The sequence below is a fragment of the Narcine bancroftii genome, chromosome 3, assembly GCF_036971445.1.
Source record: "Narcine bancroftii isolate sNarBan1 chromosome 3, sNarBan1.hap1, whole genome shotgun sequence".
NCBI classification, from domain to species: domain Eukaryota; kingdom Metazoa; phylum Chordata; class Chondrichthyes; order Torpediniformes; family Narcinidae; genus Narcine; species Narcine bancroftii.
Window position 1 is genome coordinate 369,105,957 of NC_091471.1, and position 26,725 is coordinate 369,132,681.

General features: G+C 41.1%; 1 protein-coding gene across 10 annotated transcripts in view; it reads right to left on the bottom strand.

The window, feature by feature from the left end:
• Positions 1–26,725, bottom strand: part of LOC138759590 (alpha-1,6-mannosylglycoprotein 6-beta-N-acetylglucosaminyltransferase B) — a 619,678-nt gene that overhangs the window by 103,051 nt on the left and 489,902 nt on the right. For all 10 annotated transcript variants that reach the window (XM_069930278.1, XM_069930274.1, XM_069930271.1 and 7 more), the window contains one exon: positions 8,311–8,444. In XM_069930278.1, the coding sequence (XP_069786379.1) occupies positions 8,311–8,444 (134 nt within the window). The remainder of the gene's footprint in view (positions 1–8,310; positions 8,445–26,725) is intronic.

A 26,725-nucleotide genomic window follows, 5' to 3' on the forward strand; every position in this document is an offset into this window, starting at 1 on the left:
CAAAAAAGATTTGTTAGGATAGCCCTAGCTGTAGCAAAAGAATGTATTATGTCAACCTGGAAATTAGAAGACAGCTTGAGAATACCTCAATGGTATATAGAAATGAATAAATGTATTCCATTAGAAAAAATAACATATAATTTAAGAAATAACATTACAATATTCGAACAAATATGGGAGCCATACATGAAACACAAAAGAGAAATCCTACCATGGACATCTACCACCTAAAATGACAGAAGGAGAAGATAACGAAAAGAACGGACTCAGTAAAATTTCTTGTTTATTTTTATTAAGGGACAACATTGTTTAACGGGTTTAATGTATCTTATAGATTGAACCAAATAAATGGGGAAGGGGGTGAGGGAGGGAAGGAGGGAGGGAAGGGAGGGGGGAAAAAAACGACACTGTATATATTTAAGAAGAAAATTGTCTGTATGTATCTTGGTCAATATGGTTTATAGTGTGAAAAAAAAAGGGTGGAACAGAGAATTGCAGTGCTGCAGTGGCATTTTAAATAGCCACTTGTGACTGACCCAATTCTGGTAAAAGAAAGCAAGATCATTCTTGTTTCTATACCATAACCCTTGAGATGGTTACTTCGTCAGACTCGTACCTGAGTTTGTGAACTCATTGTGTGAAACATCCATGCAAGATGAGGAAATTATTCATAAGAAGAAACAATTCTCTGAAAACAACTCTACAAGAATTTTGTGAGTTTGGAGAAGTCTGATGCCTCACACCTACTCCATAATTACTTTCAACACAAAACTGACAACTTTAAAAATTGATTCTTTTTAAAATTGTGCCTAAACTGGAATGGTTTTGGGCTGCCCCCCCTCCCAACACACACACACACACTCACACACACATACTCACACACATACTCACACACACACACATTTGCGCATCGTAGGGTTAAGTAAGATTTTGTATTATTAATAGTTATTAATAAAAATTATTGTATTGAAGATACCATTGTCTTGGTGAATTTCTATTGGTGCTGGTCTGGTACGTAACGTTATAAATAGGTGCAAACTATAATAGGTGTCTGAAATCATCAATTGCTGTCTGCACTTTTGGAAGATTAGCAAAACTGGCAAATCCCAGGGCCTGAGGCATCGCATGTTATTAAGGCAAATGAAATAATTTCATCTTGAATACAGTGCAAGTGTGTCCTCTTTAATGCAGCATTAAGCATCAAATTAGGAGGTTTTGCAAAAGACATGCAGCAGTTAAACATGAAAGTCTGCAGACACATGGTTGAAGTGAAAATACAACGCTGGAGAAACTCAGCGTTGACCTTCATTGAGAAAGTAGTCCAGGCACAAATGTTATGTTGAAGGTCTTCCATGACAGTTTTGGATAATCTGAGCCTTACATAAATTGGTGATCAGAAAGCCCTTGGGTAGATGTGGTGCCTTTGAAGATTCTGTCAGGGGAGACTTTTAGCTGATGGCTGTGCTTTTTCCTCCTCTCTGCTTTGAATTGCCAGGCATGGTGAGAATATTTTCTCTAACCATGAAATAATGTCTATGGTGCCACCATCAAACCAATAGCTCAGCATGTAATCACTGAATAAAGCACATCCTTTCAGCTGTAACGCTCTTTGGAAGGCATTTAAATATGCTGCAATCACTTCTGAAGCTGCTCAGAAAGATCTCTGATGTCAGCAGTTCCTGTTAATGAGCTCCTCGTTCTGCCGAGACTGTTCCATGAAGTCTGTAAGTTGCAGTTTATTGCTGCAATTTATGGAGGTAAGTGCACAAATAGGCAAGTATGTGAATAATGATGCCATTTGATATGTACCTGATATTGGGAAAATGTCAGGCATGTCAAGATGAATAGTGAGTGGCCAGTCCAATTTAATGTCTGATGAGATTTTACCTGAAAATGACCTCCAGCATGATCTATCCATCCCGATAAAATTAAAAAAACTTTGCACTAACCTTAAAATGGACACCATTCTAGGCTAGTGATTTTCTATAATCATTTATCTTCAAGTTGAGTTATATTTATATATCACTTTTACTTGATATGTTTTGACATTTATGACTAATTCAGGTGGTAGGCGAGACTTATAATTCCATGACTGTTTTGGAAAACCTGAGCCTGTGCATTAATGCTGATCAGATTGTTATAAAATACCCATTCTCAAGTGGTTTTGGGCTATGGCCCCCTTCAGACTCTGCCTAAAGTTTATGGGACCCCTTCCCTGAGAAGCAGTTGTTTAGTTGGTTTCTTCCACATTTCTCTCCTACTGACGACATAAAAAACTAAAAATATTTAATGATTTAAGTCCGTGGCCCCCGCTTAAATGTTCTGTGGTCCCCGTGGGGATGTATGGCCCCCGTTGAGAACGGCTGCTATAGAGTGCTCATATATTTTAAGTGGATTTTTTTTCTAATAATAAGCCAAGTTCAATATTAGTAATTCCATGTAACTATTATGTTTCTGAAGTTCCAGGGCATTGTAAATGTAGTCATCCAGAAGATAACGGAGTTGAAATATTGCAAAATAAAAGGATTGCAAAGAAAATACCAAAAAGTGAAATTTGCATTTCATACAAATATACAGGTCCTCTCTGTAATATCTGGGTCAAAGACAGGTTTTTTTCCCTTTACTTGCCCATGTGCTGTTTTAAATTTAATTCACATGTGATTAAAGTGTACATTCCAGATTTTATTCAAGGTTATTTGTGCACATTTTGGTTTGATCATGTAGAAATTACAACACTTCAGGCTCCATAATGTTTGGGATATTTGTGATTACTCAGGTATCTTTAATTGCTTTATTCGTGCAGATATAAAAGAGCTAGGCTTGCTTCTAAGATTTTGATCACCTTTGGAGCCTCTAGCTGCTATTTTTCAAGTTAAAAAAATTTAGACACACCCCATGGTTGCAGGCCATTTCGGCCCACACAGATGAAGCCTTGTTTAGCCCTTTTCTGACTCTTCGAACATTTTTTAATAGTTTTCTGTAAATGTTGTCAAAATGAGACTACATGTTGATGAACACAGACTCTGTGGTCTTAGTGCATCCTCAGAGGGCCCAGACTGAACATCTGGGACTGTGTTTGTACCACACAAAGATACAATAATTGAATTTAAAACAAAAGATCCTCATGCAGCACACAAAGATGTTGTAAATCAGGGTAGAATTTTTTAGCCAATGTTTTCTTACATTTCATAGAAATATTCAGCCAAAAATGTTCTGTTAACAGGAGCTGTCCATGACAAGTAGCTATTTCATTATCAATTTGTAAGTGGCACATCTTTTAATCATGAACAACTGGAGAGTAAAGTTCACATCTGGGTTACTTGTACCTAATGCTGGAAATAAAGCTACTTAATACAAATTCTACTTCATACTTTATGATTCACAGAGTAGTTGGCGTGTTCATCTGGATGATCAATGGTCATTTATTATCAATTCTCTCTGAGATGGTTTATCCTTCAGCCACTAGGTCTGTTCTCTAGCACTGTATTGTTTGACCTTCTAGTTGCTCCACCATTGTGTTAACAGGTCCCTCCGTGATTCCCCTGTACACTCACCTCTCACTACCAATTTCCCCTCCTGGCACCTTCCCCTATTGCCGCAGGAGGTGCCACATGTGCCCACACATCCTCCTTCACCACAGCCCGGGACCCCAAACAGACCTTTCAAGTGCACACTGGGAGATCACTTTTCTGAGCACCTTTGCTCTGTCTATACCAGTGAAAGGGACCTCCCAGTGGCTAACCACTTCAGTTCTGTGTTACACTCCCATACTCACACGAGTGTCCATGGTCTCAAGTACTATCCCATTAAGACCACCCATAAATTGGAGGAACAACACCTGATTTTCCATCTGGGCACTCTCCAGTCAGATGGCATTAACATAGTCTTTTCCGGTTTCTGGTAACCTGTTCTCCCTTCACCCCCACCCCCCCCGCCTTAGCTCTCAGCTCTCCACCCCTTTCCCTCTCTATTCACCTGGCCATCCCTCCTCCCCATGCTTACTGCTGTGTCCTCCCTACCTTCTCCAACTATTACATCCTGCATTTGCTACCATTCTCCTCCGCCTACACCTCCCCTTTATCTTCTTATTCGGACGCCTGCCAACATTTTTCCATACCTTGATAAAAGGCTCAAGCCACGGGGTGGTAGTCATTGAGGCATGTATTGTTACCCTCTTGGGTACCAGGGTAATAGTGGCTGTCTTGAACTCTGCAGGAACAAAGTGCTGCTGGAGTGAGGTGTTGAAGATGTCCATGAAGATCTCTGTCAATTGATCTGCGCAGTCCTTCAGTAACTGATCAGGCATGTTGCCTAGTCGCACCACCTTGTGTTGGTTCACCTTTGATAGGGTTCTCTTCACCTTAGCTGTGTCTATTGTTAGGGACCCTGGACAATTTTATTTTAGGATCAGGGACAGGACTGAACCCATGAGGGAAAGAAAAGATCATGCACTGCTGTTAAGCGCTGAAGTAGCGCTGGAAAAACAGACCGCTGTCAAAAGTGCAAGAGCCATGCGCTGGAAGCTGGTGGGCTCGCGGAGAGTGCACCCACTGCTGTCATCCTCTCTCCACCAATGAGGAGAGCTGAAGGCATGTGCTGAGTTTTTGAATGGGTTGGCAGTTGGTTGGTTGGTCAGAGGGCAGTCAGTAAGACTGTCAGTGTGCTCACCCAGTAGTAATAGTGGGAGAAAGGAGACTGAGCTACTTTGTCTACAGGTGCCAGCACTGTTGTCCTGACAGCAGTTTGTACCACTCTGATACCCAGAGTGTGTGCGTGACTGATCTGGGCTTCCCCAGTCTCCTTCCAAAATTCACTTGACGACCCAAGGCAGGGTGTTTAGAGGGGAAGACTTGTGTAACAGAAGGTCACTTGTTACCCTAATGTGGGCTTTGGCGGCATGAACCTCGTGTAGTGAGTAGAAGGTCACTGGGTGAAAATTCCTGTGTGAAGAAATCAAAGGTGTTTGTTGCCACATTCATATCTCAGGAAAGTCATCAGTCTGGGTATTAGAGTGGTGCAAACTGCTGTCAGAACAATGCTGCGACCCGTAGACAAAGTAGCTCAGTCTCCGTTTCCTTTCTCCCACTGAAATTATTGGGCGAGCATACTGACAGTCTGACTGACTGTCTCCCAACCACCAACCCATTCAAAAACTCAATGCCCTGGGCTCTTCAACTGCCCAAGCGCTGCCTTCAGATCACCCCATTGGTGGAGAGCGGTTGACAGCAGCAGGCGCGCTCTCCATGAGCCCACTGGATTCCAGCGCATGGCTCTCATGCTTTTGACAGCTGCCAGCTTTCCCAGCGCTGTTTCAATGCTTTTCACACAGTTGTCAGTTTTCCCAGCACTGCTTCCACACTTCACAGCAGTGCACAATCCTTTCTCTCCCCCATAGTTTCAGTCTTGTCCCTGGTCCTAAAATAAAATTGTCCAGGGTCCATAACATTATGCAGGGATCCAGTTCATCAGAAGCTTTCTTTGGCATCATCCTGTTCTTCTCATCAACCTGTGCATAGTAGGTGTTCATTCTGTCTGTAAGGGAGGCTTCATTGTCCTTAATTTGCAAGGTTGACTTATGATCCTTTATAATCTTGATCCCTTGCTCCATGCGCCTCGTGTCAGTTGTCTGTGGATCCTCTGTGCATACCCTCGCTTTGCCTTCTGATTGCACAGGAGAGTTCAGCCCTGGCTGATCTTAGTGCCATCCTATCCCCTGTCCTGAAGGCAGCATCATGAGCTCTGAGAAGTGCCCAGACATTTACATCCAACCATGGTTTCCGGTTACCCCTGGTTGTGAATGATTTGATCTCGGTGACGTCCTCATTGTACCTGCTGATGTAGCCAGCAAAATTTACCTTTCATGTTTTCTCATCCTGTTTTCTTAAATCTTCTAACAGTCTTGACAGTTTTAAGAGCATTTTAAGACCATACCTATTTTTCATAATTTGCTCTTTCCCATAACCCAGTGATCCTCCCCACCCTTTCACACCACCTGATTCTGCTGCCACCCACCTTCACTTGGGGTGGCTTACATTGTCACGACCAATTACACGACTAGAAAGTCTTTCTTTCTTTGGCTTGGCTTCGCGGACGAAGATTTATGGAGGGGGTAAAAAGTCCACGTCAGCTGCAGGCTCGTTTGTGGCTGACAAGTCCGATGCGGGACAGGCAGACACGTTTGCAGCGGATGCAGGGGAAAATTGGTTGGTTGGGGTTGGGTGTTGGGTTTTTCCTCCTTTGCCTTTTGTCAGTGAGGTAGGCTCTGCGGTCTTCTTCAAAGGAGGCTGCTGCCCGCCAAACTGTGAGGCGCCAAGATGCACGGTTTGAGGCGATATCAGCCCACTGGCGGTGGTCAATGTGGCAGGCACCAAGAGATTTCTTTAGGCAGTCCTTGTACCTTTTCTTTGGTGCACCTCTGTCACGGTGGCCAGTGGAGAGCTCGCCATATAACACGATCTTGGGAAGGCGATGGTCCTCCATTCTGGAGACGTGACCCATCCAGCGCAGCTGGATCTTCAGCAGCGTGGACTCGATGCTGTCGACCTCTGCCATCTCGAGTACTTCGACGTTAGGGATGTAAGCGCTCCAATGGATGTTGAGGATGGAGCGGAGACAACGCTGGTGGAAGCGTTCTAGGAGCCGTAGGTGGTGCCGGTAGAGGACCCATGATTCGGAGCCGAACAGGAGTGTGGGTATGACAACGGCTCTGTATACGCTTATCTTTGTGAGGTTTTTCAGTTGGTTGTTTTTCCAGACTCTTTTGTGTAGTCTTCCAAAGGCGCTATTTGCCTTGGCGAGTCTGTTGTCTATCTTTAGTATGCAGGGAAAAACACTGGAGCACCAGGAAAACATCTATGTAATGTGAAATCCACACTGGCAGTGCCCCAAACTATATCTAACAGTTTCAATTTTAACATATGGAGTCATGAGTTATACTTTGTGAAGTAGTTTGGTGAAATCATACAAAATATATAACTATATGCTCAGGATGGTAGGAAATTATAAGAAATCAAGAGACACTTTATGTGAAAGTCCCAATTTATGGAATTACTCAACATGATCCATCACAGCACTACTGACATGGGCTGTTATAGTAGAATAATGCAGCCATTTGTTAAATATGTCAGAGAACATATCAGCTTGATAATTTTAATAATTAGGTGATTTAACTGCTTGGTTCATATGAAAAGATTTGTTGATGTATTCATAAATAAATGCTACTTTGCCAAAGGTTATTAAGAGAAAACTTTGTTAATAAATAAATGGGGGGGGGAGGGGGGAAAGGCGGTGCTGCCAGAGCTGTTGTAATGGCAGGGCTGCTTTTGGTGCGGCCCCATGGAGAACGGGAATCGAGACAGAGTGCTTCCCTGCAGAGTCCAATTCCCAGTCTGACTGCCAATGGCTCTGTACAGGCTTTAAATGGTCCATTAAAGGAGCTGATTTTGGTTTATTTGTGAAATTCTGCAACCATGGGGTCTGGCCCCAAGGTGGTTGCGCCTATGTAAGGCAGGGGCCTCGAGGGGTTGCAGACTCCGGGGAAGCAGAGGACTGGCGCAAGGCACTAGAAAATGGAGAGACCACACCCCCTTTGAAAAGAAGGAGAGGAGATGACACATGGGACAATGACGACAGTGGTGGACCAGTGAGGAGCTCTCAGGCTGAGCGCAACAGCTGTTGGTGACTCGAGGTGAGGAACCCATGCAGGCTGCAGGCGACTGAAATCAAGAGACTCACTCAAGATTGCGGACTGCTGGAAACTGGCTCGCGACTGGCTGAAGGGGTACCAAGACGCGAGAAGGTGCCGAGGGCTTCCTGATCACGTCAGAGATTTGGATCTGGAGTTTGGGTTGGACTGAAGGTAGTGTGGCTGTGGAGGCTGCAGGAATGTTGAAGGCGAAACCATGGACGTCCAGTCATTCGTGGGTGGGGGGGGGGGGGGGGTGGTGATCTCTCTTTTCATTTTGTTTCTCTGATTGTAAGGGGAGCTGGCCAATTTGTGCTGAAGACAAATCTTGGCTGCCTTACGGTAGACTAACAAATATTTCATGTAATATCACATTCTCTGTTTTATTACATGATGATAAAAGAATCTTGAATCTTAGATTACCAATATATTTTGTGAATTAAACTTGTTTAAACCAATTTTCACAGTGGCACGTCAATCAATGATATTTCAACTTGTGAAATTTAATGTGATAAACAAAGTAAATTGATAAAAGGTTCCAATAGATTTGACTGCAATAACAACAGGGTTTTCCTTCCACTGGTCGATCATACAAATCACCTTGCTGAAATCCCATAATTACTTACGAAACATGGTCATGTACTGTTTTGGGTTCAGATTCCAATGGCCCCAGTTTGTTCGATAACCACGAAGATTGGCATAATCGTCAAAATTGTAAGATGGCTCTGTGCCAAATGTATCAATCACCCTAATCCGGCACCTGGAAATCAAAAATAGATGATAAAAACGCACTGCAAACCGTGTAAATTCTCTATAAGAATCACTCAGTTCTGTTAGATTTTATTCACACATGAAAGAGTAAAGATGAAGGAAATAAACTCCCTGAATTTTCCATAGAATAAGAGGGAATGATTTTCCTCATTATTGAAATACAAATGGCAGCATTTGGGCTCCAAAGGTTAATTCTGATGATTGATCTGAAAAATGTCTTACTGTTCTCACCAGTCGTTGAAACATATAAATAGAGAAATAAATCCACTGAGCAAAGTAAAATTTCCATTTACACCTGATTGATCTCAAATTTTGAAGTCTGCTGTAGAAATGCTGTTACCATCGCTTCAAGATGAGAAATTGTGAAAAAAGCTTAGCAGCCTTTCAGAATTGTTGCAATGTTTACTTCTATAAAAAATATACTTGTCATCTCACAAGATGTCTTAAGCCAACCAGTTAGGCTGGAAATTTCACTTTGGCATTTTTCTGCAGAACTGCCAATTTAGAAAGGAAAAGGTTATTGGTTGTTGCACATCATCAATTTAATTTGAACTGTCTTTTACCCAGAACAGGAGTAGAATTCTGAATGACCTACTGGTTATGTATGGCGATGTCTTTTAGCTGGAAATAAAATTGAGATTCATCCAGTAAAAGAGCAACGCAAAGCCAAAACAGCAACTTCTTTAATTTTTTTAAATTTAGAAGATAATTCAAACTCAGAAATATAAAAGCTGCAGATACTGGAATCTTAAGCAGACAAGGAATTGCTAGAGGGACTCAGCAGGTCAGATAGCATCCATGGGTAGAAGGGGTCAGTCAATCTTTTGGGTCTGGACTCTTTATCAAGACTAGAGTAAAAACTCAATGCTGGAGAGACTCAGCAGATCAAATAGTGTATGGAAAAATGTCAGAAACCATTGGTTATGTATTTTTATTTTTGCTATATTGAGTTCACTGTTTGACCTGCTTCTCTGAGATTGTGTTTTTACTTCAACCACGGTGTCCGCAGACGTTTGTGTTTATATCATGACTCGAGTTTAGCCTATCATATTGTTAATGCCACTCAACCCCAGAATCATGAAATTGATAAATCTCTTCCCCTCGATTCCCAAAAGCCTTCACATTTTTACTGAAGTGTGAAGCCCAGAACTAGACACAGCGCTCTAGAACATAGGGTTGATTTTAAAAATTAAAGCACAATTACACTGGAATATCAATTAAGTTATTATAATAATTGTAAAATTTCACAAGGTTTAAGTCAAATCAGTCATTTTCTATTCGAGGATGCCCAAAATCATTTCAATCTGATTGATGTTTTGATTTGCCATTGAATGTTATATTGAATGTCCTCTCTTCAGGACATTTTGACCTTGATTATTCACAGGCATCTTGATGGTCCTGGGGGTATCAAAGCTGAATTTACTCATGCTGCATTTTGAGCAGATGTTGCCAGGCAGTGATCATGAATAGATATTTCTTTTGGTAACTTGAGTTTGGAATGTTTTAGGAATCACCATGGATAACTTAATTCAAACTTGAACACCAAGACCGAGATCATATTTTATACCATTCATGGGCCATGAGGAAGGCTCCTTGTCAGTTGTGTTTCTTGTCGTGACTTTTGGTATTATGTTAGGGAGTCACTATTCCACTGGAATGGGATTTTTTTTAGAGTACATTTAAAATGATCTATAATAGAATCATTCTCTGAATTTCTGACATTTAATTTTGCAATGAAATGCAATCTCTTGGTGCCTGCCACATTGACCACCGCCAGTGGGCTGATATCGCCTCAAACCGTGCATCTTGGCGCCTCACAGTTTGGCAGGCAGCAACTTCCTTTGAAGAAGACCGCAGAGCCCACCTCACTGACAAAAGGCAAAGGAGGAAAAACCCAACACCCAACCCCAACCAACCAATTTTCCCCTGCAACCGCTGCAACCGTGTCTGCCTGTCCCGCATCGGACTTGTCAGCCACAAACGAGCCTGCAGCTGACGTGGACATTTACCCCCTCCATAAATCTTCGTCCGCGAAGCCAAGCCAAAGAAAGAAGAAGAAGAAATGCAACTGATATGATTGGCAAAGGCAATTTTGGACCTCATTAATTTTTCTGAATTTTAAAATATTCTTGAAAGCATCTGTTTTGGATGTATAGTTTTCTTTAGAGTAATTTTAATTTGCAGTCAAATAATATTTAAGAAAGTAATTGTAAGTGGACAACATCATACTCATCAATTTCGGCACAATGGAGATGAATTTGGAACATGGTTATTGCCACGATCAGCAAGTATCAGATGGAAAGAACTTTATGTTTTGTTGTTCAAAATACAACAATGAAAGCATTATTTCAGTCTATTGACATTAAAACACTTTCTATTATCAAGTCAGCAGATGAAATATACTGATTCCTAAAATAAAGTGTTTGATAGTGAAGAAGGCCGTCTAAGCTGTCTCCAACCTGGTACTTCAGATTTGTATACTGGAAGAGTGCTTGACAAGTCATTAGGTGCAAGAGAAAAATGTTCTATTCAGCAGTGTTATTGAAAGAAGTAGAAGGAATTGGAAAGGGAAAATAGCACATACAAATCTGCAAAGGATTGTGTGTTAATGGTGCACACAAAATCAAGCCATTAGATAGTGGACAATAATCAATAATTTTCCTTTTACTGGGACAACAGTAATTTTCATGCTTTATTTAGCAGGCCAGCAAAGGGATCAGTGTTCAAATTCATTCACCCACTGGCAACCACTGGCATACGTCTATTTCACAAATGGGTTAATACAGAGTAGTACCGGTGACAAATCTCTCAGTGAAGTAATGTCAATGAATTAAAATAAATAGCTGTTAAATAAAAGATAGATTTTACTCTGTCTGCAGCGATTCCTATCATGAATATATCTTTTGCACTTCATACGCACAGTTTATCAGCAAGGCTGCAGATATTCCAAAGTAATAATTAATCAAGTCTCTCTCCACAGTGATAGATGGTGACAGAGAGATAGATAGATATATATAAATAAACAAAAACCACTTGCCTCAACAAATTATTAGCCACAAAAAGTGGTGGGCTTGAATATGTAACTCAATTGAAATTAAGGTGCAACAAATAATAGGAAAATAACTAACCCCAAACTCATTTCTGCCATGACTGCAATTTTCAACAAATAGTGAAAACTAATCAATTAGTTTACACTAAACAGCATTTTGTGAAATGTATTCCTTGTATCAAAATAAAATCTAACAATGAAATGTTCAAAACGTATCGGGATTGTAAGTCAATTGGTGTTATTGGGTGGCACGGCTCGTGGGCCAAAAGGGCCTGTTAATGTTGCTGTGTGTGTAAATTAAACTATTTATCATGTTTTATTTTGAACTGTTCACTTAACAATATTTTAAAATGCATATACACAGGAAACCATTTCACTGTAAGTCTATTGACATTAAAAGACATTCTGTTATTGTCAGCAGATGGAATGTACTTCCAACGAATGGGAGTGGATGCGAGAGTGAGCAAAAGCAGGACAGTTTAAGTAGGTGAGGGTAGAAGTGGAGCAGCTATCATGTGAGAGGGCTGGATTAGGGTGGAGAGTTAAAGGTTTGGCTGAAGAGGCTGAGAACAAAGAAGCAGGTAAGAAGGCTAAGGGTTTCCTTTCGGTATAGGTGATTTGGTACGGTGTCGGAATGCTCCTCCTGTAAGATGTGCCAATTTACCTGATGACCTGCTGCAGGAAGTGCGCTGGAGTTGGATGTACTGAGCATCATCCGGGAGATTGAGCATGTGCTCGTTAAGAATTTTGATCAGGTGGTTACACCCAGAGTGCAGGATTCAGAGTGGATAGGTGAACTCAAAGAGAGGTAATCCCGGCTCACCCTGTGGACTTCCCCTCAGCGACAAGTATACCCCTTTGGATGCCGCTGAGGGGGATGACCTATCTGTGCAAGGCTGGAGCCAGACCAGTCGCACCATGGTCAGCTCTGAGCTTCAGAAGGGAAGGGTGAAGACAGGCAGAAATAACTCAATAGTCATGGGAATGTATAGGGTATCCTGCAGCTAAAAAAGAGTCTCCAGGATAACGTATTGCCTCCCAGGTGCTTGGGTCCATGATGTCTCTGAGCAGATGCAGAATATTCTTGAAGGTGTTGGTGAGCAGCCAGAGGTCATGGTACATATTGGTACCCATGACATAGGCTGGAGTTGGGTAGAGGCCCTGCAAAGCAAGTTTTGGAAGTTAGGAAAGATGCTGAACAGCAGGAGCTCCAAGGTGGCCTCTGGATTACTCCTGATGCCACGAGCTAGGGAAGGCCAGAACAGGAAGGTAATGCAGACAAATGTATGGCTGAGGAGATGGTTCAGGGGGAAGGGTTCAAATTTTTGGATCATTGAAACTTTCCTGGGAGGGGATGACAAGTACAAATGGGATGGATTGCTCTTGAAGGGAAACAGTATCCGGGCAGGGAGGTTAGCTATTGCTGATGGGGTTGGTGGTGGTGGGGGAAGTGGTTCAAACTAGATTCGCAAGGGGGTGGGAGCCAAAGTGAAGAGGCAGAGGAAGGGGTGATTGGAGCATATTTAGAGACAGCTGATAGGGAGTTTGTGTGGAAAGACAGGCAGACAGCAAAATTGCAGCCAGTGGGATCAGTTGCAATGCAACAGGACACAGTCAAAATATATTAGAGATACAGAGCTGAAGGTTTTATATTTAAATGCATGCAGCATAAGAAATAAAGTGGAGGACCTTGTAGTATAACAACAGATTGGTAGGTATGATGTTGTGGCCATCATGGAGTTGTGGCTAAAGGATGGATGTCTTTGGGTACTCAATGTGATTAAACCACTGGCAGAGATAATAAGAGGAGATCCAGATAAAAAGAGCTTCAAAGTTGGGCAAGAAGAATATAAAATCAATCTATTCGCCAATGATGTACCTATGAGACTGGCTAAATCTTTGGAAAAATTACATGTAACACTAGAAACATATGGAAGAATATCAGGCTATAAAATAAATATTAATAAAAGTGAGATAATGCCATTAACAAATTTTGAATATGAAAGATATCAAAAAAGTACATTTAAGAAGAGTCAGGTGATGGAATAGTGGCCAGTAGGAGAATACCAGCCCTCTCCAGAAAAGAAGAAATAAAGTGAAGAAAACCCAAAGCTCAAGAAACACAAAACACAACAAATAAAAGATACAGGTGTGGAGAAAAGAAAGAAAATGGCACCTAAGAAGGAAAAACCAAAAACAACAAGAATAAAAGGAGAAGGAAAGACGCCAGAAGAGAACGGAGAAGGCCTTACCTGCATGAAGAGGCAGGGAGCCGCCATGGGCAGAGGAGCCCACTCCCCAAGGTTAGGGGAGACCCTGCAGGGTTGCAACCTCCTGACCGCAGTACTCCAAAAATGGTTCACTGAGCCAAACAGAAGTGTGCAATGCGCACAACAAGGAGAAGGAACACACCGACGAGAGGGGATACACTGTCTGAGGATACACAGTGTATCAAAAGGATGGGCAGGTAGATATAGTGGTAAAGGGGGTGGTGTGGCTCTGTTTATAAGGAATAACATTAAATCATTATAAAGAGATTATATACCCTATTTATATACAGTACAGCTCCGATGATCCAAAATCGGATTCTCCGAAATCCTGTAATCTGAATTTTTTTAAAAATTCAGGTAAATGAGGATATCTGAAACAAATCAGAAAACCTCATTTATCCAAAACTTTTTTGGAGCTGAACTGATTGGGGACCTCGGGCTCCCAGCAGCAGCGGGGACCTCAAGCTCCCAGGCAGGCGTGGGACCCTCGGGCTCACGGCATGAGCGGGGCCTCAATGGGAAGGTGTCAGTAATTGATGGTGGTCAGCATTTTTTTTTGGTGAGAATTAAACATTATTTTAATGCTTAAAAAGCCTTCCCTTGTTGTTTGTTGTTGTTTAAACACTGTTACAAGTGATTTGCTGTTGCTACTGGGCTGTTTTAAAAAAATGACGAGTTATTCAAAAAAACGTTTATCTGAAATAGGCCCCAGTCCCGACCATTTTGGATAATCAGACTTGTTCTGTATCTTTTTCAGGCTTTTCATGTTTTTATTCCTGTCTTGTTTTCGATTCTCTTGACTCAATCTTATCTTCTTATATATGGAAGAATAAACATCCTCTCCCTGAACACGTCCATTTACAAAAACTTAAAAAGAATGGAAGTTTAGCCTTACCAAACTTTAGGTTCTATTATTGGGCAGTGAATACACATAACTTTATATTTTGGTTATATTTTCTATTATTTCCCTTCTCAAATCTCCATTTCCTATATCTTTAAGTAAATTAACTGATAACCTGGTGGTTAAACATATTTTGAGGACCTGGATACAATTTAGAAAACATTTTGTCTTATTGAGATTTTCTCTTTCTAAGCTTATTTTTTCTAATTATTTCTTTAAATCTTCCATGATTGATACAGCTTTTAAAGAATGGTATAGATTCATCTTTAAATGCTTTAAAGATTTATTTATCGAAGGAAGTCTTGTTTCTTTTGAATGACTGTCAGTTAAATATAGATTATAAAATACTCAGTTTTATTTCACAGATTAGAGATTTTTTGCAATCTCAATTACATACATTTCATGTGCACTGATAAGAATTTAATAAATGTTATTTTTAATTTACAACCTCTTTATAATGGTTCAATATCTAACATTTATGGCATGTTGTTGCAAATAAGAGAGACTCCTTTAGATAAAATTAAAAATGCCTGGGAACAGGACCTACATCTTTTAATCTCTGAAGAAACTTGGAATGAAATTTTCATACTGGTGAATACCTTATCTTTATGTGATCATCACTCCCTCCTACAATTTAAAGTAGTTCATAGAGCTCACATGTCCAAAGTCAAATCATCTCATTTTTTTTTAATGTGGATTTTAATGTTGCGATAGATGCAATAATGGAGATGTTTCATTAATTCATATGTTTTGGACACGCCAGAGCTTTGAGAAATACTGAAATGAAGTATTTCAAACTTTTTAATGTACTTTTAAAAATTAATTTTAAGCCTAATCTTTTAACTGCCTTGTCTGATATTGTTGGAGAGAGTGGCATAACTCTAATGGCATCTGATTTGTGGGTATTAGCTTTTACTTCTCATGGCTAGGCGGGCAGCGTGGCTCTGATGGAAGGACGTTGCTCCACCTTCTCATGCTTAGTGGTCACGTGACATCATGTCATGTTTAAATTTAGAGAAGATTAGATGCTCTATTTCCAATTTGAATTTAATTTTCAAACACTGTGGGAACCTTGCATTAATTATTTTCAGAATCTCTGATTTAATGTGAATGCAGAAGTGTTGACTAATAAGGTAATTTATCACTTTGATAAGGAATTCTCTTTCCTCTCCTTGCCAAACAGCTTCATTTTCGGTAGTGGGTTTAGATCTTTTTATAATAAAATATTACGGTAATATCATTTGTTTAATTGAGAATGTTGGGTATCCTGAATGAATTGGTATGATCCAATGTATTTTTAAAAACTTTTAGTATGCATTCTTATGTACTCTATTTTTTAATGTGGAACTTCAATTTCAATTTAAATAAAAATATTGGAAAAAAAGTTACAGGATCAGAAAATATAGGATCATTGAGTTAAGAAATAGAACGGATAAAAGGACACTGTTGACAGTTATATACAGTCCTCCAAGCAGTAGCCAGGATGTACAACAAATTACAACAGGAAAAAGAAAAGGCTTATCAGAAGAGCAATGTTCGTGTAGTCATGGGGGATTTTACATGCAAGATGATTGGGAAAATCAAGTTGGGACTCAATATCATAAGAGAGTATTTGTAAAATGCCTACGAGATGTCTTTTTAGAGCAGCTTGCTGATGAGCCCACGAGGGGATGGTTGTACTGGACTGCATGTTGTGTAATGCACCAGAAGTGATTAGAGACCTTAGGGTAAAGGAGCCATGAAGGGGCAATGATTACAATATGACTGAATTCAATTTGAGATTTAACAAGGAGAAACTGCGAGAGTGGGCTGTTACAGGAACGGAGAAGCCTTTAAAAAGCAGTGTGAGAGGTAGGTGCTCTTTTCATTCCTTCCATTGGCCTATTAGCTGTAGGCAATAAAAAGAGGGGAAGCTAAAGTGGAGTAGCCAGGATAGAGCTGCCATTATGTGAGTGGCACAGTGTAAGAGTGGGTGTTTGAGGCTTTGGTTCACAAGGCTTCAGAGAGTAGAAGCTAAGGAGAAGGTGCAGGAGTTGAGGCAAGATAAGAACAATTTTTCTAAAACTTTGGTGGATGCAGGTGGCGTAACAGTTTAGTGCAACTCTGTTACAACATCAGCAATTGGGACATGGGATCGAATCCCAAGCTGTCTGTAAGTAGTTTCTATGCTCTCCCTGTATTTGTGTCAGTTTTCCCCAGGGCTCTGGTGTCCTCCCATCATTTGAAAAGTACTGGGGATGTAGGTTAATTTGGAGTAATTGGGTGGCACAGACTTGTGGGTTGAAATGGCCTGTTACTATGTGGTATGACTAAATTTAAAAAAATTAAATATAAAAAAAATAAAAATATTAAAATTTGCTCTTTAATTGGCAGTGGGAATGGCAGTCAGGGCAGGAACATGGTCTAGGGCAGGAACATGGTCCTCTTGCAGAATGTGAATAGTGAAGGAAGCCAACATTATCCGTGATGATTTCATCTCTGAGAAGTGCATCCCCCTGCATCTCCTTACAGACTGTGTTAGGGAATTGGAATTGGAGCTGGATGAACTCTGGATCATCTGGATCATTTGAGAGTGATTGACAGGAGTTACAGGGATGCAATCACACCTAGGAGGCAGGAGGAGGATAGCTGGGTAAGGGGACAGGCAGGCAGTGCAGGGAACCCCAGAGGTGATCAGAGAGTTTAAGGCAAAGGAGCCATTAGGGGGCAGTGATCACAATATGATTGAGTTCAATTTGAGATTTAACAATGAGAGACTAAAGTCAGATGTGTCAATATTTCAGCGGAGCAAGGGGAATTATGGTAGCATGAGAGAGGAACTGGCCAAAGCAGATTGGAAGGGGGAACTAGTAGGGAAGACGGCAGAGCTGCAATGGATGGAGTTTCTGCAAGGATAAATACAGTCCAAAAAAGAAGTATTTGGATGGATAAATGTCACAGCTGTAACTGACTAGGGAAGTCAATGCCAGCATGAAAGCAAAAGAGAGGGAATGCAAGGGAGCAAAATTAATGGGAAGGTAAAGGGTTTGGAAGCATTTAACAACACAGTAAGTGACTAAAAAACATAGCGGGAAAAGAAGAAGTATGAAAGTAGGCTAGCAAATATTATCAAAGTGGATGCAAAAAGCTTCTTCAAGTATATAAAGAATAAAAGGTGAGAGAAGATATAGAATGACTAGAAAACGTCACTGGAGAAATAAGGAGATGGCAGAGGAGCTAAATTAGTAGATGTTGATGCCCAAGAATTTGAAGTTCGTGACTCTCTTCTGCTGACCCCTTGATGAAGACTGATTCGTGTTCTCCTGAAGTCCACAATCATCTCCTTGGTTTTGATAGGGTTGAGTGCAAGGTTGTTCTTGTGACCACTCAACTAGGTGATCTATCTCCTTTCTGTAAGCTTCCTTACTGCCGTCTGTGATTCTGCCGAAAATGTCTGATCCTGCTACCTCCACCAGTACTCTTATCTTTTGCTCACGTAACCTCTATATGAACACACCCTCTCTTCCACCCTCGCAGCCAATCTGAGTTCAAGGGATTGAAATCATCTTCCCAGTTACTGTATACAAATCCCCAATTCAATTAGAAAGCTGCAACAGCTGAGGCCCTCCAGGAGCCCTACTTGCCATCAGCACCCTCACAATTTCTGGTTCTAGTCTCCAGCATCCCAAGGCCTGATGTGAGTGGCCTTGAGCTGCCAAGCCCCATGTTGCTGTTATTTCCTACTCTGTAAGGTCCTTTCCCAGGCTTTTCTTTATCGGTAGGAATATGTATCCCCACTCTGGTGCCCTGCTCTGAGTCCATTGCTACCCCCAAGACTACATCCTCAAGATCTGGGCTGCCAAACATGGGTGCTGTCATTTTGGGCTTCGATCTACATGGGTCTTCCAGGTAAAAAAACTGCCACTGCCCTTTTCTCCAACAGTTTAAACCATTGGGCAGGACAGTTGGAATAGTAGGGCCCTGTGGAGGTGAGCAGAACAATGCATCTCAGGACAGCCGGGATAGTAGGGCTCTGTGGAGGTGAGCTGAACAATGCATCTCAGGACAGCCGGGATTGTAGGGCCCTGTGGAGGTGAGCTGAACAATGCATCTCAGGACAGCCGGGATAGAAGGGCCCTGTGGAGGTGAGCTGAACAATGCATCTCAGGACAGCCGGGATAGTAGGGCCCTGTGGAGGTGAGCTGAACAATGCATATCAGGACAGCCGGGATTGTAGGGCCCTGTGAAGGTGAGCTGAACAATGCATCTCAGGACAGCCGGGATAGAAGGGCCCTGTGGAGGTGAGCTGAACAATGCATCTCAGGACAGCCGGGATTGTAGGGCCCTGTGGAGGTGAGCTGAACAATGCATCTCAGGACAGCCGGGATAGTAGGGCCCTGTGGGGGTGAGCTGAACAATGCATCTCAGGACAGCCGGGATAGTAGGGCCCTGTGGAGGTGAGCTGAACAATGCATCTCAGGACAGCCAGGATTGTAGGGCCCTGTGGAGGTGAGCTGAACAATGCATCTCAGGACAGCCGGGATAGAAGGGCCCTGTGGAGGTGAGCTGAACAATGCATCTCTGGACAGCCGGGATAGTAGGGCCCTGTGGAGGTGTGCTGAACAATGCATCTCTGCTGCTCCTCCCAGGTCTGCACCAATGACACCCCTGTCAATATAGTGGGTGCAGCAGAAGCATTGCCACCTTGACACTATGTTGTTTCCATGTTGACATTGTTGAACATTTTACCATCCAGCACGTTGCATATGGGCCACAGCAAAATACTGCAGAGGGACAAGAAGGTAGGTCCTCACCCTCTGCATAAGAAATAAGAGACGGTATTTAAATTCTGGGCATTCCACAGTGATAGATTTAACTCCTGACTGTGAAAAGACTTTCTAACACCCACAGGCTACAAGTTGACAACACACACATATCACATTAAATAGGATGCAATACCCCCATGGTTCTGCTTCCCTTCCTTGAGGCAGATTTCTTTAGCATCTTCTTGACTACAAGTTGTGAAACTAAAACCACACTAAATCAATACTGCAAACTGTATTCATATATCTATCCAATCAAGTGAATAAGCAGACTAACATCAACTAATGATGTTGCATGCCTTCTGCATGCTTTTGCCTGTTATATTTTGTTTTACATAATACATTACATAGAGGGTGATAAGCAGCTTGTTTATATATAAAGAGTCTGCAAATGCCTGCAATCCTGAACAATCGAGGGTCTAAATGGCCCTGCTTTGGAACATGCCATTTTGCCATGAGTGAGCTCGTTGGCCAAACCGAAGCAGCAACCATATTGTTAAAACTACAGCCTGTGGACCACAGGTGCTGATTTCATGATCCTGGGTCAACTATTACTCCACACAACACACTGTCTCCCCTGCCCTGAACTCATAATCCTAATGGTCTGTGGGCAGATAGGTTGCTGGAGTGACCTGGAAACCTCAGACATTTTGCACAGTGTTATTCAGAGCCGTGACAGAAGGTGCCTGAGCATGCTGGTCTTCCTCAAGCCACTCCGATGTTAGGTGGCTTGAGTGTATGCTCCAAAAGAAGATGAGAACTTGTGCTTCCAATGTTACAAGTATTTGGATTCACAAGAATTTGGACAGTGCAGTCCACCATTTCCATACAGGAGATGAAGGGCTTCAGGTTATCAACAAATGCCTGTTCAAGATTAAGAGCTAGATTTCACCATGTTCTTTGATATTTCAACGTGTGGTTTCAGTTAAGTCTGCCAATTACTGAGTCTTTCATTATACATGCCATTTGGATTTCGTTTGTGTGCTGTCGTGTCAAATTTCTGATTCCTCTGGAACAGGATTTGAGTGTGACGTCACCATTCATGATCAAGCCCCTGAGCTCTTTTTCATCTCTGCCTTGGCTTCAGGCCACATATGACAGAAGCTGTGTCTAAAAACAACTGTAAGTCATAAGAAGTGATAGAGAGGGAAGTAGGATTTGATAGGGGATAAACTGTGAGCATACACCTGCTATGAATGGCCATGAGCTCTGTTGTAGCTACTTCAATAATGACTTCCAACCTCTGCTCCATGCTGCTAAGGCCATGAATGCGGTATTGTCTGCTGTTTATCTGCAGCTGTACCACAATCCCCACCTACACTATACTATTTGCCTGCTTTATGCCCATACCCCCACATTCTCCTCTGTACATTACCTCCTCTCTCAGCTGGTTTGAAATACCTGTAGTCATCACCCTCTGTGTTACCCTTACCCTTCAGACCTCCTTTAGATTTCTCCCCTTGCACTTAAACCTATGCCCTCTAAATTCAGGCACCCCTGCTCTAGGGAAGAAAGATTCTGACCATCTATCATAGCCATGTGCCACATAATTTTAGAAAATATATTTATGGTCACTCCTCAGTCTTCTATGTCCCAGTGAGAATAAACGCAGCTTATCCAATCTATCCTTATAAATACAACCCTCCATTCTAAGCAAGAATCTGGTGAATCTCTTCTGCACTCCCACTGCTCTGTGGCAACCATTATACTCTAAGTGTGATCGAACCAACATCTTGCCCATATGCAACATGACATCCCAACTCTTGTACTCAAAACCTTGACCTGCAAAGCTAAGCACACCAAATGCCTATTCTCTGCTCTACCTACTTGAGTTGCCACTCTCAGGGAGCTGTAGACATGCACGCTGAAGTCTCTCTGTACAAAAAAAATGCAAGGCTAATAAACTATTTTCCAAATGTAACAGTGTTTCACCTTTTTAAGAACCTCAGCACATGGCTCTTCATAATGGATTTGGGGAGCTGTGCCTTGGGCAAAGAGATGGCTTAGGCTCGAAACATTGGTTACTCTTTACTTCCTATAGATGCTGTGTGACTTGCTGAATTTCTCCAGCAATTTTGTGTTTTGTTCTTAGCTGCATTTGGTTTGAAGATGTTTGGTGTAGCATCTGAAAATTGGGGAGACATCTCATCCCTGCTCAATCTTGGCTGATTCCAATTTTCCCAAAGCTGTGGAAAGATTTGCCATTATGAATGAAATGCACACATTGCTCCAATGCTGTTGGCTCACCACAGCTGGTGTTGGCGTGACTGAGCTGCATTATGCATCACTGTGTTAAAAATGAATGAGTGCCACAGCTTGAATGATACAAGCCTCCGAATAGTAAACTTCAGATCCAACCTTGACTGAATCAAGCTGGCAACATTCTTGTGTATTGTGATCCCAGAAGAGAATCCAATTTTCCCTCTTGGATGTAATCTCATTAATCTATCTATTATGGTTATTTTTCTGATGCAAAATCCATCATCTCAGAGGCAGACAGCGAAGTGAGATGCAGCCACAGAATATGAAACCATTCGAATCAATGAGCCGTAGCTTATTAAAATGAAATTTGTACTAAATGTAATGCAGTAGGATTAAGTGGCAGTTAAAATATAGATTCTTCTGCATTACAAACATAAAAATCACTGTAGTATCTTTGATTCATGTGAATTTTGACAGTTTAGCTAAAAAGAGAATCTTCAATAAATGGAATCACTGACATTGTAAAATGACTAATATTTGAAATTTTCAATAATTTATTCCTTTTAATTTTCAGTTTTTCTTTTGAGGTTTGGTTGTTTTTTTTTAAACCGAAGGTTTTGGAGGACAAATTCCCATGCTAAACTGTGAAATAGGATTAGACCAACCTGTGACGAAAGTACAAGGCTAGACTTTAAAATACAGCGCCTTTTTTTTCAGAGGTAAAATCAATTTTAAAATAAATTGGAAACACTGGTTCTTGGAGGTAATAAAATAGTTCCAATGGAATTTACTGACTGTACTGACTGTTAATCTGAAAGTAGCTTCCAATCAGCCAAGGGTAAAGGTCATCGGAATTGATTCGTTCTGATGATAAAATGAGTCATTTCCAAAACTTACCAATATTATAACTTGGATTCCCTCAAACAAGGAAAGATCAGTTTTAGTTTTACTGCCACAACTTTCATACAATATTGCTTTGTAATAAATGTCGAGTCAGCTCTCTGTGCCTTCTTAGACAAAATATAAATCTGTTTTTGTGAGATAAATTGGGGAAGGTTTTTTTAGTGTAGGTCACATACAAATACTTTAAGATACTTATTTAAAATACTGGAGCTCTGCTAATCCGAGACATGTCGGGGCCTCAGAGCCTTTGCAAAAGCTTTGGAGAGTGTCCAAGAGACTTCACTAATGGATTGTTGTTTACAAAAGACAACAGATGAAAGAGCTTGTGTGTGTGTGTGTGTGTGTGTGTGTGTGTGTGTGTGTGTGTGTGTGTGTGTGTGTGTGTGTGTGTGTGTGTGTGTGAGAGAGAGAGAGAGAGAGAGAGAGAGAGAAAGAGATCAGTCCTACAGTTTACAATCAGTAGGAGCAGCAACTGGAACTGCAAAAGGACAAGCTAGCAAGCTTGTGGAAAACCCCATTAGGAAGACAAGTTGTGAATGCTGGATTCAGCCTGGTCAAAGCCCTTGTGGTTCATGCAAAAGGAGAGGACTGGCTGTCTAATGTTTCACTTGGAAAAAGAAAAACAAAAAGGTACTTAATGGTGACCTGAAAGAAAGAGGTTATCATCTGGAGAACCCTGAGGGGGAAAGTTTTGTCAGCAAGTCACTGAAGTGGGGGGTGTGGCCTGATGGCGAAGGAAGAAGAGGTGTAATTCTGTCTTCCCCCAGTTGGACTGATAAATACTCGAATTAAAATACTTAAAATGTCTGAAAAGTCTGCTCAGAAGTTGTCTGAATGTTAAAAGACTACAATGACTGCCAATACAAAGAAGTCAAAAGTACAAACGCAGAAGAAACTTCCATTTAAAAGTACGGAAGAAATGAGGCCTACTTACCAATGGAATTCACGGAATCGTTTGGTCAGCTACTCAAACAACAATGTGTACCAGCTTAGCTAAGTTTTATCAAGATCAGCACGCCCACGATGTCGGGTGCACTGGAGAAGTGCCAGAATCGATTGTGTTGGCCCCAAAGCGTGATACCACTGTGGGTCCCGGCGATGCAGAGGCCGGAGGCAGTGTGTCGGAAGACGCGCATGCGTAGGCCTTGATGCTGCCGGGCCTGCGCAGTGTGTCAAGAGTACGCAAATTATTAGACAAGATTTGCGCCGTTGGGGAAGTTAGTCAGCAACGCTCTGAGTGCTTTGAGTGCACCGGGTCTGGTTCTGCAGGTGGGCAGATCAGAAGTAAAGTTACAGAACAACTGAATTAAAAGGACAACAGTTTAAAGCCTTGTCTCAAACTGAACAAACAGAAGAAGAAATACTGACTGCTGCTCAAGGGAAAGAAGGGAGGCCTCATGGTAAAACTAGTGATACTACTTTTGATGTTGTTTTACAGTTTTGGAATCTATAGCTCATCAAATGGGTAACATGTCAACACAAATGTCTACTCAGATTGGTCATGGATTTATGAATATGACTGAAAAAATGAATAGTATTTGTGAAGAAGTTTCTTCTGTTAAGAAAGATATCTCTGTTGTCAAAGCTGATGTTAATAGGTGCCTGAATATAGTAAAAAAAAGCAAGGCACTGAAGTGGCTGATTAAAAAATAATCAGTTGTGGAGGTCCTGAAACAAAAAATCTCTCTCTGAAAACCAACAAGAACCTTCTTGAGTGGTAACCCTTTACCTTTCAAGCCCCAAAGCCTGGTGAACTTTATAAATGTTAAATTCTGTGCACAGTATAAGAATTGCCTGTTACCAGTGAACTTGGAGGAATGAGAAGTGAGATTGGACTGTGAACCAAAGAACGTTTCTGAACTTATACCCACATTACATGCATGTGTGCTTAGAATGAGAAGGGTTAGTTAAGTTAATAGTGCTAAGTTAAAGCGTGATTCTGTTTTCATGTTTAAAGATAATTAAAGCAACTTTTGGTTAAGTAACCATTTGACTTGGCGAATATCTATTGCTACAGGGTTTTGTGGTGTTCTGGGCTTGTAACCCTTCTAAAACAGCTTTTAGCACAAATATTTTTCAGATCCTGTTTTGGCTTCATGCTAACATTACTTGTGAAATGCCGAAACATATGCACTGATTTTAACTTTAGCTACAGAATTAGCACTGGATGAGCGGAGCTGTTCATCCACAAGATATTATTTTGTGGTGGGCATCTTCAACATTTTACATGTGAGCTGCCCATAAAGTTTCCAATATAAACATGCAGTTCATTATATATTAGTTGTACTTCAGAATCAGAATCTCACAATGTTCATCGTATTGCAGCAGCATTACAGGGCAAACATTTATATAAACCACCTTAAAACATAAATAAAAATAATACAAGAAAAAAATGGCATGCTTTTCCCCTCATGTTTGTGGATAATATAATCAGGTCAATCAAACTGGAGGACATTGGAGAGTTCCAGATGTTTTGAAGGATGTGGGGATAAATGGCATGCTTTTCCCCTCATGTTTGTGGATAATATAATCAGGTCAATCAAACTGGAGGACATTGGAGAGTTCCAGATGTTTTGAAGGATGTGGGGATAAATGGCATGCTTTTCCCCTCATGTTTGTGGATAATATAATCAGGTCAATCAAACTGGAGGACATTGGAGAGTTCCAGATGTTTTGAAGGATGTGGGGATAAATGGCATGCTTTTCCCCTCATGTTTGTGGATAATATAATCAGGTCAATCAAACTGGAGGACATTGGAGAGTTCCAGATGTTTTGAAGGATGTGGGGATAAATGGCATGCTTTTCCCCTCATGTTTGTGGATAATATAATCAGGTCAATCAAACTGGAGGACATTGGAGAGTTCCAGATGTTTTGAAGGATGTGGGGATAAATGGCATGCTTTTCCCCTCATGTTTGTGGATAATATAATCAGGTCAATCAAACTGGAGGACATTGGAGAGTTCCAGATGTTTTGAAGGATCTGGGGATAAATGGCATGCTTTTTCCCTCATGTTTGTGGATAATATAATCAGGTCAATCAAACTGGAGGAAATTGGAGAGTTCCAGATGTGGGCATAAGAATAGATTGTACTTCAAACACACATAAAAGCGAACCCCAAGCAATAAGACTGGCAACATGTTGCCTACCATGAAGATAAGGGAAACCCTTCTGACAATGACAACCCCTCAATATCACGCAATGATTCTCCAAGTGTCTTATCTTTCTCACTGTTGTTGCAAAAGGGTAAATATTTATCTTTTCCCAATTAAATTTTAAAATGACCAACCACTGACAGAAATTTAAGATCAACGTATCATGCAGAAATGTCTTAACAATGCGAACAGCACAAAAACTTTGAAATTAATTTGAAGGAATCCCTCAGAGGTACAATATGTATTGTGAATGAGCCCACATAAGGTTTCTGTGCAAGAATCCACAAAAAGCAACTTACAGTATGAGAGTGGGACTAAATTTGGAAACCCATTTCAAAAAAAAGTTTAAAAGCTCTTGTGGAAAATTGGGTTACTTCCAAGAATTATGGTACAAAGTATTCAATTTTTCTGGATTTCCAAGATGATTTTTTTTAGATTAAAAATATATGGGATTATTTGCATTGCATTAAACATAAGAACATAATAAATAGAAGCAGGATAAAGCCCCTTGTGGCCCCTTGTGCCTTCACCACCATTCAACAGATGGTTAATCTTTTACCCCAATCATTTCCCTGAACTAAAGCCATATCCTTGATTTCCTGAAGATTTAAAAATCTATTGATCCAAACTGTGAAAATCCTCAGCCACTGATATGCTACAGTGCTCTTGGTTATCATAGATTTATTGGCTTTTAAATGAAGAAATTTCTTCACTGTCCTGAACGGCCAACCTCTCATTTTGAGCCTCCAAGTCCTGGGTCTGGATATGACAGCCAAAGGAAATGGAAACCTTTCATCTCTTACATTAAACTCTGTAACTTCCTAATTTACAAGGTGATCATCTTTCATTCTTCACCAATTACTCTTGCAAACTTCAGGCAGTATAAACCTTGTCTGCTTAACCTTTCCTCTCACAACAAAGCTGCTATCCCAGGAATTAATCTGGTGAGCCACCTTTAAACCCCTCTATTGCAAATTTATCCTTAAGT